The 12,488-nt window shown below is 32.7% G+C and overlaps 1 protein-coding gene across 1 annotated transcript; it reads left to right on the forward strand.

The window, feature by feature from the left end:
• Positions 1–8,603: 8,603 nt before the first annotated feature.
• On the forward strand, positions 8,604–11,817 carry LOC147292725 (putative pectinesterase/pectinesterase inhibitor 35). Its single transcript, XM_086231493.1, has 2 exons — positions 8,604–9,857; positions 10,764–11,817. The coding sequence occupies exons 1-2, from the start codon at positions 8,747–8,749 to the stop codon at positions 11,462–11,464; spliced, it is 1,812 nt and encodes a 603-aa protein (XP_086087619.1). The 5' UTR covers positions 8,604–8,746; the 3' UTR covers positions 11,465–11,817.
• Positions 11,818–12,488: the final 671 nt, after the last annotated feature.

A 12,488-nucleotide genomic window follows, 5' to 3' on the forward strand; every position in this document is an offset into this window, starting at 1 on the left:
TAAATTAATATTTGATGGACCCTTTTACGTTAGAAAGTATTATTTTCTTCCTGAAAGTCCACAAGTTCGTGAATTTCATATAATTGCCTCAGCAGGCTTGCGAAATGTGAATATCAGCTACTAAAAATGGAAAAATGAGTTCAAATCCAGCTCCTTGCCATTATAAATACTGTACAATTAATAAAGTCATATCCAACAATAATGGAAAGGAGATGCAAAGCAGTACTTTCTTCTAGATCTTTAAAATGATTATTCTCTTATATATTGTTAGGTGCAAAGTTGCACTCAAAAGGAGCTACAAGCCAGCCTTTAGTCTCTTTCCTCGTTCTTTCACAATTAATCAATGCTGGCTATATCTATTTGAGTACTGTTACACTTACTAAATTTTATTTTAGAATTTGTTTAGTATATAATATGATAGTGTCTCAATTATTTTAAGGCTTTTTTATATTTTACCCACTTGAACTTTGGGCTCAATCTCACTTCACCACCTAATAAAAAAATTGTGTCAATTTACCACCCGAATTAAAAATTTGTTGCAATGTACCATCTCTGGCTAAACTTTTGTTAAAAATAAGAGTGTTTTGGTCTTTTTCAAGTTCCTATTTTTAGACAAAAAAAAAAAGGGTTTTTTTACACATTATTTGCTTTGACACAATAAAACTGATTTTAAAATATCAAAACACCCTTATTTTTAACAAAGGTTTAGACAAAATGAGCCAGAGGTGGTACATTGCAACAAATTTTTAATTCAGGTAGTAAATTGACACAATTTTTTTTTTAGGTGGTGAAGTGAGATTGAGCTCAAAGTTCAGGTAGATAAAGTGTAATAAAGCCTTATTTTAATTTTGATTACATACTCTTAACTTTTATCTATTTTTAACAAATAATATACTAACATATATATGTACTGAGGGAGTTTCATTAGGAATCTTTTAAATAAATTTACTTAAAGAATCTCTTGTGGAGCCCTCTCCACTTTGTGTTTTGATGATCAGAACAGTCTACTTTTTATGAATCAATTGAATTCTGCAAAAAATTAAGTAAATCGAAAATTATTTGAGCGTTTGATTAAATTGTCATCATTTTAAGTATTTATTGAAAACATTTTGTTCGTCTACTTATTTGATAAAATTAATATCTTAATGATTTTTTATTTAGAAAATTAGGATTAAATATCAAATATCAATAGTTTTTCAGTAAAGCAGCAAGATACTAATTTTTTTTAGTTTAGGTACTAACCTAGAGTAAGACATTTTAGATTAGGTCACAAATCAATTTGTTATACAGTTGTGACTGTCGAACAGTCACAGTTGTGACTGTTTAAAATTTATAAAAAATCAAAATTTTTAAGGGTTTCATACTTTTGATTTAGGTTTAGGGGATGAAATCTTATAACCTAAAGATTAAACATTAAAGTTTAAGCCTTGCAAATATTGAAAAAATAATAAATCAATAAAAAAGTTATGACTGTTAGACAGTCACAGCTCGATATAACCATGTTTTTTAAAGTTAGTACCTAAACTGAAATTTAGTACCTAAAGTGAAATGACATAAATATTTTGGTAATTAAAATGAAAAAACATTACAATTTAGTATCTAAAGTCAATGGACCTTTTTTTATTTGTCTAATTTTTGAAGAGATGATCTTTAAATAGAGAAAACCTACAAATTAGAGAGCTTGAAATATATTATAAAGTAGGCCCTGTGAGAAAACCCTTAAATAAAATTATTTTTGAGAATGCTTAACTGATGGGCTATTTAGGAAACAAGATAGATGAATATAAGCTAGTAGTACTTTTCTGGTTAATAAACTTGCTGACTTGGAAAGTGTTTGCATCCTCTTTATATATTCTATTACCTGTGCGCTTTAATTTGTGCTCTCAAAACTAATAGAAAGATCAAAACTTTAAATATATATATAATGCAATGTCCCACTCTCATCAGAATATTCCCCATGCTAAAAGTCGTTATGTAAGGCTTCATCTCGTAACATTTGTACATGCATGTACGTTAAAAAGGAAAATATATATTAGAGTAATAAAACTTTAATTTCAAAGCTAAAATGGTTGTTTCCAGATCAGCACTGCATGCATACGATTGTTATACTGTACTTTATTCTCTAAACATTAACTTTAGACTGGCACTAATGCAAAACATAACAATAACAAATGCACTATCGTTATGTTTTGATAATTAATTGTATAAATAAAAAGAAAATAAGAGCATAAAAAGAAAATATGAGTGTGAAAATCTCACCCAACTTTTAAATCGATCTATAAATAATGTTTTCTTAAGAATTAAGCAATTCATGGATGGGGCATACCACACGTAGGTACAAAAAAGCATTATTCAGTTAATTGATAGCTCCAAAAGTTGAAATCATTTTTCTAAAATCTGGAAATTAATTAATAAAGTAAAGTATAACACTATAACTCATTTTAGTTTTGCAGTTCCATTCCATGGACAGTTGAGGGTAGGAGCCCAACTAAGTTTTAGGTTGGTGTGCATATATCATATCATGGAACCTGTATCATCTTCCATTTCTGAACAATGCAATTTTTTACAATTTTATTTTCACTACATACATGTCTGTTTTATATTAGATTTTATCACATAATTGTTCTTTATATACGAAAATATAGTACGTGTACATATCATGTAGTTGGGAAAAAAGAATTAAAATAAGTAGCATTTTTCTTTTCTATTAATGCAATAAAAACCATAAATAAACTATTCTTAAATTGAGGACTACATAGATTGAAAAATTATTTTGGTTTTCTCATCCAAAGAAACTTTATAAGAAAAGTAGTTGTCAATTCATTGTAAATATAACGTACGTACGTACCCTTGGGCTCTGATTAATCAAGGCCTTCTCGATCATCTCACAAATTCATGTAGCCCGATTATAATATTGCATGTGTCCTTTTCTTTCACTTAACTTCTAAAATAAGCAACCAAACAACCATTATCTTTCTAATTTTGTTGACCCAATAATCAAACACACTTTAAATACTCAAACAAATGACACGTGCAATAATATTATTGGGCTTTATCAGGTTGGTAAGGATGAGAGGGTGTCTGATATAAGTATTATTCATCAATTAATTTCACTTTGAAAAGAAGAAAGATTGTTCAATCCAAAAGCATGCATGATAGATATGTATAGAAGTGTACCAATACAACTATCCATTTGAAAGAGGACAAATATTAATAAGAAAACAAAGAAAAAAGAAAAATAGGGTGCCACTAATTAAAACCACATTATGTTTAGGAAAAAGCCAAACCCTCTTAAAGATATTGAGATAAATTGAAGCGATGGTTGTTAAACTCAACCAAGTGGACGACAATTTAATTAGTTAGTGTACGTGTGGTCATAAAAGCTGCTTAACTTAATAATTTAAATTATTTAATATGGGGATACAAGTAGCTTAAGTTACAGACAATTATTTGACTGTGTCTTCTACTCAATACCAAAAGGGTTAGAGGTATACAAAAGTCACAAGTCAATTCTGCATGGTTGTTATATAATAATGAAATGTATGGGGCCTTTTTCAGGATTGAATGGTGAGCGCGTACTTGGACTTAATTTGCTTCCCAAACCAACTAGACAACTGGAAAAAAATAATACAAAAATCAAATCAGAAAAATTTGATAATTAATCCTCCAATAATTAGGAAAGATTTAAGATTGGGTATTTTTTTAAAAGAAATTATTTTTAATTTATATCGGCTAATTTTTTAGCCTTACCATTGTTTCAGAGGCCGAATGATAAACTCATCACTCATCTACACGACATTTTTTTAGGGACAATTATTATTAGGGGCTTCAAACTCTTTAAATGTATTCACAAATCTTCCACAAATATTTAAAAATATCAAATGATGTCCTAGATCTGCGAAGTACGTACGAGCCACATGATAAGCTGCTCGATAAATATTTAGCAACTGAACGTGGCCCAGTATTTGTTTTTCTTTATTCTTTTTATTTATATTTGACTTTTTAATTTTAGTCATATATTTATTATTTAAAGATATGAAATAAAAAATAAAATAAATTCTTAGTAATTTTTTTGGTGTGAATAGAGCAAGGAGTTAAATTTCAAAATTTTCGGCGAAATTTCGCCGAAAATTTCGTTTTCGGAGGGTATGGAAATTTTAGCACGAGTTCGTCGATATTTCGTCGAAATTATCGAAATTTCGCAAAATTTCGCAAAATTTTCAAAATTTCCCTCACATAAGTCCTCTCCTTGCTGGCATGTGACCGGACCACCGTATTCCAGATCTGGGCGGCCAAGAGAGGGAAGGAGATCGGGGAGTATGACAGGACCACCCTTCCTTCCAGATCTGGGCGGCCAAGAGAGGGAGGGAGATCAGAAAGGGAGAGGGAGAGAAGAAGGAGGAAGAGATCGGGGAAGTCAAGGAGGAACTGAGGAAGACTGGAAGAGATTGGGGGGGGGGGGAGGGGGAGGGGGAGGGGGAGGGAGAGGGAGGAGAAAGGGGAGCGACTGGCAGAGAGAAATAAGAGGGGATGGCAGGAGAGCATCTCGGCAAGAACATGAAATTTCTTTGTTTTGGAAATTTCTCTTTTTGGGATGCTGATTGAGATTGAAAGCTGATAGAGATTGAAAAATATCTCTATCGAACATTATTGCTATAAGCCTAGCTATATATTGTAATAAATCCACCTATTTTTCAGTAGCTTGTCCTAATAGTTTAAGTTTAAGCAATTACTAATTAATGTTTTTTATCTCTTAAGCAGCGTGCCTGCCATTTAATACACATATTATTCAACAAAACTAGAGGTTTTGAAAAGAACAGGGTGTCATCAATCATATGCTAGCTCCTGTTAATATCTGGTGGGGACTTTTACTCTTGAGTTGTATTGTCAAAATTGACAATAATTAAGCCTTTATGGTGTTTTAAATGAATGAATGAAAATTCTGACAAAGTTATTATTAAGTAAACAAGTCATTGACAAACAATTGGACAAAAAAACACCCTTTAAACTTTAAACCGGATTAGACATTTAGACCAAACAAAAAATTTGAGCAAAGTTTTCCATTAGTTCTCCTATAAAAGATAGAAACACATAAAAAAAAAAAGATAATCACATATTGTAAATTTGTAACTCATGTTAATTAAAAAAGTCATAAGAACATATAATTTCAGCAAAAAATATTACCTAATATGAGTATAGAACTCACAGTTAGAATTCAATTGTCATTTATCTTTGATATAAAAGAATAGAGGAACTTCAAGAATAATTAGTTTGTAGTTTGAAATTGCAAGGAAAAAAAAGAAAAAAAAAAAAAAAAAAGAGGTTTGGGGCCTTTGGGCAATTGGAAATAAAAAAACGAGATTTGGGTTTGGTTTAGCTCTTTTGGGGTTTCGTTTAGTTGTTTTTAAACCATAAACCCTAATACATTTCTATATAAAAAATAATTAAAAATACCCTAAAGGGCCTAAACCCTTATATCTTATAGCAAATCCTAAAAAATATAGAGTATAGATTATAGATTATATAGAGTTTAATGTATAGATTATAAAGTATAAAAAGTATTAAGGTAAGGTATATAGAGTATATAGGGTTTAGTATTAGGATTTAGTGTATAGATTATAGAATATAAAAAATATATTAACTTCATTTATTTAGTATACTAATTTTATTTAACAGGATTTGCCTCCAGCGCGTATTATATTCATCTTATATCACATGAAACCTATTATATAATTTAGTTTCTTCAATGTTCTTTATCAATGTAGTAAATAATATGTTAAATAAACATATGGTAAAGTTTTATTCAAAATTTCCGTATTTTGATAGCAATTTCCATCGTTTCCGTCTAATTTCTATCGAAATTTAAAAATCTTCGAAATTTCCGTCGAAATTTCCATCGAAATTTAAAAATCTTTGAAATTTCCGTCGAAATTTCCATCGAAATTTCCATCGAAGTTTCCTCGAAATCCGAAATTTTATTCCTTGGAATAGAGTTACATAAACTCTTGAATTTATATTGAATAATTAAAAAAAAAAACAAAATAAGTAGAAATTAAATCTAAATTCATTTAAAATGGAATATTATGCACTAATCTCGAAGTTCTTCGAAAGTATTGTAGCACGACCGGTGAAAGACTCAAAATATCCATATATAATGACTTTAGAGTCACTCTATAATGACTTTTGATGGATCTTTCCATTATTATTAGTTGTTATGATGGTACTCCTATTTTGGCTGGTGCTACAAATTTGGTTGATTGGTCATTAATGGGTGCTACAAATTTGGTTGCTTGGTTGGCTGGTAAATGTCATGATCAGATCGATCAACATTGTGACCATTCTTTTTTGCTATCTCTATAGGTATTGGAAATGTAATTTGCCCTCATTGATATGGGGCAAATAATTAATCATTAATTGGGTACATAGTTGGGCCTGTTAAACATACTGGTCAAATTAATCATCGGCAATCTAGAGATACAGACCTGACTTACTCATGTAGTGTACCTGCTCTGATACAATGTTAAGTATATGCATGATAGATTTTATTACTATATATTCTCAAGGTACTAAGACGATGTGGAACTATCTAATTTGGCCCTTGAACTTTTAATAATCTGCTTGGACTAAAAATGAGTTGGATAGCTTTCCCAATCAAGTATGATCGATCAAAAAATTATATATTAATTCTGTTTTTTCTTCTTTTTTGTTCTCAGAAAATTAGATAATTATATATATTCTATAGAAAAATGGTAATTGTCTTAAAAAAAAAAAATTTTCTAATTTTTCCTTCCCAATTTATGTGACATCAATAATTCATTCGACATGTTTTACCTTTTTTTTATTTTTTATTATAGAATCCAATGTTTAAATGTCATGTAAGTTGGAAAATACCAGTTGAGAAAAAATATTGTTGGGACAAATTAACATCTTCTTACTCTATATTGGGAATAAATACACGAAGAATCTGTCATTGCCGATGCGTTAAGTACAAGCGTCAGAGGTGAGTTGTTTATTGTGTTTTCGTGCCTGCTTGCTGCGCTGTAATATTTTCTAATGCATGCAGCTCCATCTAATCAAGACATTGCCGTACTAAATTAAGCAAACCTTGGCAGCTAGTAATTGCCTGCTTTCTGCTTATTTAATCATGATTAAGGAAGTTGTAGCTTGTAATTAAGTAAGTAATTGTACAAACCTACTACAATCCACTTGCATGGAAGAAACCATTTGAAGAATCATTAGTACATACGTACGTACGTGCATGCTGCATGTATGTTGTAGTTGTGGGCCTGCCTCACTTGAGTTCGTCTCTTTTATCATGCATTTGTTCCACCTTAAATCATGGCGCAAGTACTATATATGTGTCCTAATTAACCGAATGATCATATATTAGTTCAGATACCAGTTAAGGGAACCCATATCTTTCAGCCTTTTATGTTGTACTGATCGATATTGTTGCCAACCTTATCACACTTTGGTTGCATTTAAGACTTTGAAGTGTGATTTACAAATACTCTTTAAATTGAGGGGTCATTCTATGCATAAATGGTGGTGGGTCAATGGAATATTAGTCTCTAACATGATATTTTAGAGTCTAACGTACCCTTTAACTTTTACTTAGTCTATAAGGCCCAAATTCAAAATTCTAAGCCACATAGGATATATATATAGCTATAATCCATATATTAGATCAGTTTATTTACACAATATATATATATATATATATATAACATTCTAACTTTAGTTGCCCAAATTCAAAATGCAATAGGTAAATTCATATGAGTATAACGTAATCTCTATCGATCAAAGAGTGCTATAGCAAACATAGTAGATCGAATAAAGAATTTACAACTTAGAATTGTTTAATTGTAGGTTCTATTTGTTGCTGTATAGGCTAGGTGATTTAATTAGTTCATGTACGTGCGTTCTTTACTTGTTGTAGGTTAATTCTTTAGATTCAGTATTTGTTTATGAGAATTTTGGGTAGGTTATTTATTTGTTTATGAGGATTAATATATGTAGAAACCCAAAAAATTCATATATAGAGAAGCAAATTACTTTTGATTTGCTAGAAACAAAACAAATATTCATGAGTGACATTACAAAAAAAAAAGCCCCAATTACAATGAACCATCAGCTTTTAAAGCACAAAAAATGTAAGAAGTAAATACATAAGTTTTCAAATATACAGAGTTAACTAAGGAAAAAATGTCTAAACTAGGTTAAGAGTACTATATGAGAAATTTCCAAAATTTGAATTTTAAAAGTTGCTGACTAGAAGATCTTAAGATGGAAAGTATGATGATTGAGTTGGAAAGTGGGATGAGTTGGCAAGTGATCAAAGAGGTTAACAAAAAAAAGTAACAAAATGACCTAGATTTTAATGTGTAGGAAATATGAATTTGAAGTGGATTTTCTAATTTACTATATATTAATCTATGAATGGACTAGCTCCCAACTTGTGTATATTTAGGGACCCCATATATAAGATAAGGTTGCTTATAAACAATGCAAGTGATCCATGCAATAATTAATGGTATAATAATCACATACTCTATATATATAACTACCGAAGCCACCTTAATTCCCTACAACTCATAAGGTGACATGACATATATAAATACCCTTATATACACAACGGTAATCAAGCTAAGAGCTGTCTCATGTACCACGTACTCTCTCTAGATTATTCTTTTTAATAATCTCTCTTTCTCTCTGTCTCGATCTGTGCAATTGTGCTTTAAGCATCATGTTCACCATACTGAGCTCCTCCCATGGAGAACAGAGAAACAAAACACAACCCTTTTCTCTACCTATGTTCTTGATCACCATACAAATTCTATTGTTCTCATCAAGCTTGTTATTAGCAGAAGCTAGTAATAATAAGCAAGCTTCTTCACCATTCCATTTCTCTAAATTCTCTAGACAACCATCCAGAGAAGCCCTAATTTTCTCTGCTTGCAAACACACCCCACACCAAGCAACTTGTGAATCCACTTTCCTCTCTAATGCTGATGATCTCCCTCAAACCCTTGAAGGTCTCTTTGACCATTCAGTCCACTCCACCATTGCAAAGGCCCATTGGGTCCGAGCCCATGCCTATAACCTCACCATTTCCCATCTTCAGAAAGCACAGAACACCCACATGCTTGGTGGCATGAATGACTGCCTTGAGCTTCTAGATGATACCACAGATTTACTGGCCAATGTTATAAATTACCACAGTAAAAGCAGCAGCTATGGCTATGACGATGATGTCCACACCTGGCTCAGTGCTGCTCTTACAAACCAAGACACTTGTTTGGAAAGCCTTGATGAGAAAGACAAGTTCAAGGTAGAGAAAGGCGTTATGGATGGAATGGCTCAGAATTTGAGGCAATTCATAAGCAATTCACTTGCACTTTTCATGTTGTCTACTACTAGCTTGAGTAGCAAAGAACATTTACCTCCATACCCAAGACCAGAGTCTATACCAAAAACGGAGTCTAGAAATACAAACCCTAATGGTGTCGGTGGCGGTCGAAGATTGCTGTCCGGTAATTTTCCGACATGGGTCTCCGCCGCCGAGAGGAAGCTTCTAGAAGCTTCTGTAGACGAGATAGAGGCACATGCTGTGGTGGCTCAGGATGGGAGTGGCACGCACAAGAGTATTGTTGAGGCACTTGGGGGGCTGGTAGCCTCATTGGAGAGTGGGGGCAGAACTGTAATTCACGTAAAAGCTGGGACGTATCATGAATACATTAACATACCTACCAAACAAAAGAACGTTATGTTGATTGGTGATGGAATGGGGAAAACGACCATTGTGGGTGATAGAAACTCAGATGATGGATGGACAACTTACAAATCTGCCACTGTGGGTAAGAACTATAAATTCCCTCCTTTTTTCTTTTCTTATAAGTTATTGATCGACCTACACACACTTAAAAAATGATCCCTATAAGTGGCGCTATTACTACCCATTAAAATTATGATTATATCCATAATTAATACTATATGTTAAAGTATAAATTTTGTCGTCTACTTATATTATAACACTTGAATTAGTTATGTCTTGGTGGTTTTACAGTTACACGGATTAATATTTTTTAATTGTTTTGCTAGCAGGCTGCATGTGATTGATGTCATTCAAATCTTACAGAAAATTTTGAAAATTAGAGTTCTAATTTACTAATTGTCATTTATTTTAGGAATTTTGAATTAAGGTGAGTTGAGTGAGGTATTCATCTTTTAAAATCTTTGTGGGAGGCGGGAAAATATGTAAGTTGAGTGGGCTAATATGGATAGGAGTGACAATTGTGTCACTCTATATTATTCTATTTCATTTTGTACGTCTTTAACTAAATGTGTAGATCATATAAGTTATAAGAGAAACAAACAAAAACAAAACTAATTAAATATAAAACGGGTAGTTCACATGTCAAAACACGAGAAATTATTTTGTATAACCGATACATTGTCACGTGATGTAATCAACCTATGTGTTATAATATGGGTGAATATTATTAATATTATACCCTATAAATATAAATAGGTCGTTCCTTTACACGTTAAATTGGTTATACCACGTGACGGTATATCGGTTATACTCAATAATAAAAGAAATAAATTTGATAACTCAAAATTGAATAGATTAAGACTTAAAAAACATATTATAACATAGTAAATGTTCTTTTAATAGGAGAAATGTGTGATATTACATGTTGTATACATTAAATTGATGACATTGAAATGGGACATGAGCATTTATCAAATGTTCCTTTCAGCTGGAATGGGCGATGGATTCATTGCTCGGGACATAACATTTGTGAATAGCGCCGGCCCTTCCAAGCACCAAGCCGTTGCACTTCGTGTCGGGGCTGACAAATCAGTTATCTACCGCTGCTCCATCGTAGGCTACCAAGACACCCTCTACACCCACTCCAAAAGACAATTCTACCGAGAAAACGACATCTACGGGACTGTCGATTTCATATTCGGGAACTCTGCTGCCGTTTTTCAAAACTGTAACATATACGCCAGGAAGCCCGCGTCTGGTGGGCTCAAAAACTTTGTGACGGCCCAAGGCCGATCAAGCCCAGATCAGAACACAGGGATTTCAATACATAATTGCAAGATAACAGCTGCATCTGACCTTGCCCCAGTTAAGTCCAAGTATGAGACATATCTTGGGAGGCCTTGGAAGCAATATTCTAGAACAGTTGTCATGCAGTCTTTCTTGGATGACTCAATCAATAGAGCTGGGTGGTCTCCTTGGGCTGGTGGGTTTGGGCTTAAGACACTGTACTATGGGGAGTATATGAATTCTGGGCCTGGGGCTTCAACTTCGGGCAGAGTCCAATGGGCCGGGTATCATGGATCTCTTACATCCAGTGAAGCACAAGCTTTCACAGTTGGTGGGTTTATATCTGGGAATCTTTGGTTGCCTTCTACTGGGGTGTCTTTTAATTCAGGACTAATAGGATGAGTGGTGCATATATATCCATCCTACTTTGTTAGCTATATATGGAACAAATGGTCAACGTCAACCCAACAAAGGTTGGTTGCTGGATTGCTGAAAGATTGGGATGGTTTAGCTAGGCCCAGGCTTGTGAGATCAAAGCTAGACTTGTTTAAGCGGTGGGTCCCCTTATACCAAAAAAAAAAAGAAAAAAAAAGAAGGAACTTTCAATGTCATCAAAGACTTGTTGTTTGTGTGTATTTAACCATGTTAATTAAATGTAGTGGCAAAAAATAAAAAAACCATGGTAATTAAATGTCAATATTTAATCTTGTAAAATTTGGCTGAATAGTGTTAATTAAGTGAGATCATATTTTCTACTCGCATTGATCTATCCGAATCCAGCTTCTATGCCTTTAGAGAGGGTGCTTGTGATTTTGTGAAGACCTATATAAATATATATTTTTGGATTAATAAATTTATTTAATTAAAATATTATTATTTGGTTTTGGGCTGAATTAATTAGATGAACCAGCCCATAAACCTTAGCCATTCCTTCGTAGCCCAAAAACAAAACCCAGCAAAAAAAGAAATTTTTTTTTAACGTATTGTTATAGTCCTGCAACCTTCTTCTTCCTTCTGGTTTCATCTTTTCCTTTCACAAAACACTCTATTAAGCTGAGTACGTAGGATGTGCTAGCAAGCATGAGGTGGGGAGTTAGAAGAATGAGGTGTAGAAGCTAGACATTTGCTGGATGGTCTATAGATGAAGGTGAAGAATTGTGGTGATCTTGAGTAAACCATAAGGACTCTAGTCCAGCTGAGTAATCTCAGCTATGAACCTAGTAATGGGAGGTTTAGTAATAGGTAGAAATTATTACTTTTTCAACTATAAATAGAGGATGTCTGAGCTTAAACCAAATACTAGCAAGTTCTCAAATTCTCTGTTTTACTTGTTCTTATACCACTAGCTCAATTGAGAGAGTGAGGTAGAGAGCTTAGTTTCTGAGGAGTAAAGAAGGCTTCTACTATCAAGGTGTTTTCTTTTAAA

The sequence above is a fragment of the Dryas octopetala genome, chromosome 2 (assembly GCF_963921425.1).
Source record: "Dryas octopetala chromosome 2, drDryOcto1.1, whole genome shotgun sequence".
Taxonomy (NCBI): Eukaryota; Viridiplantae; Streptophyta; class Magnoliopsida; order Rosales; family Rosaceae; genus Dryas; species Dryas octopetala.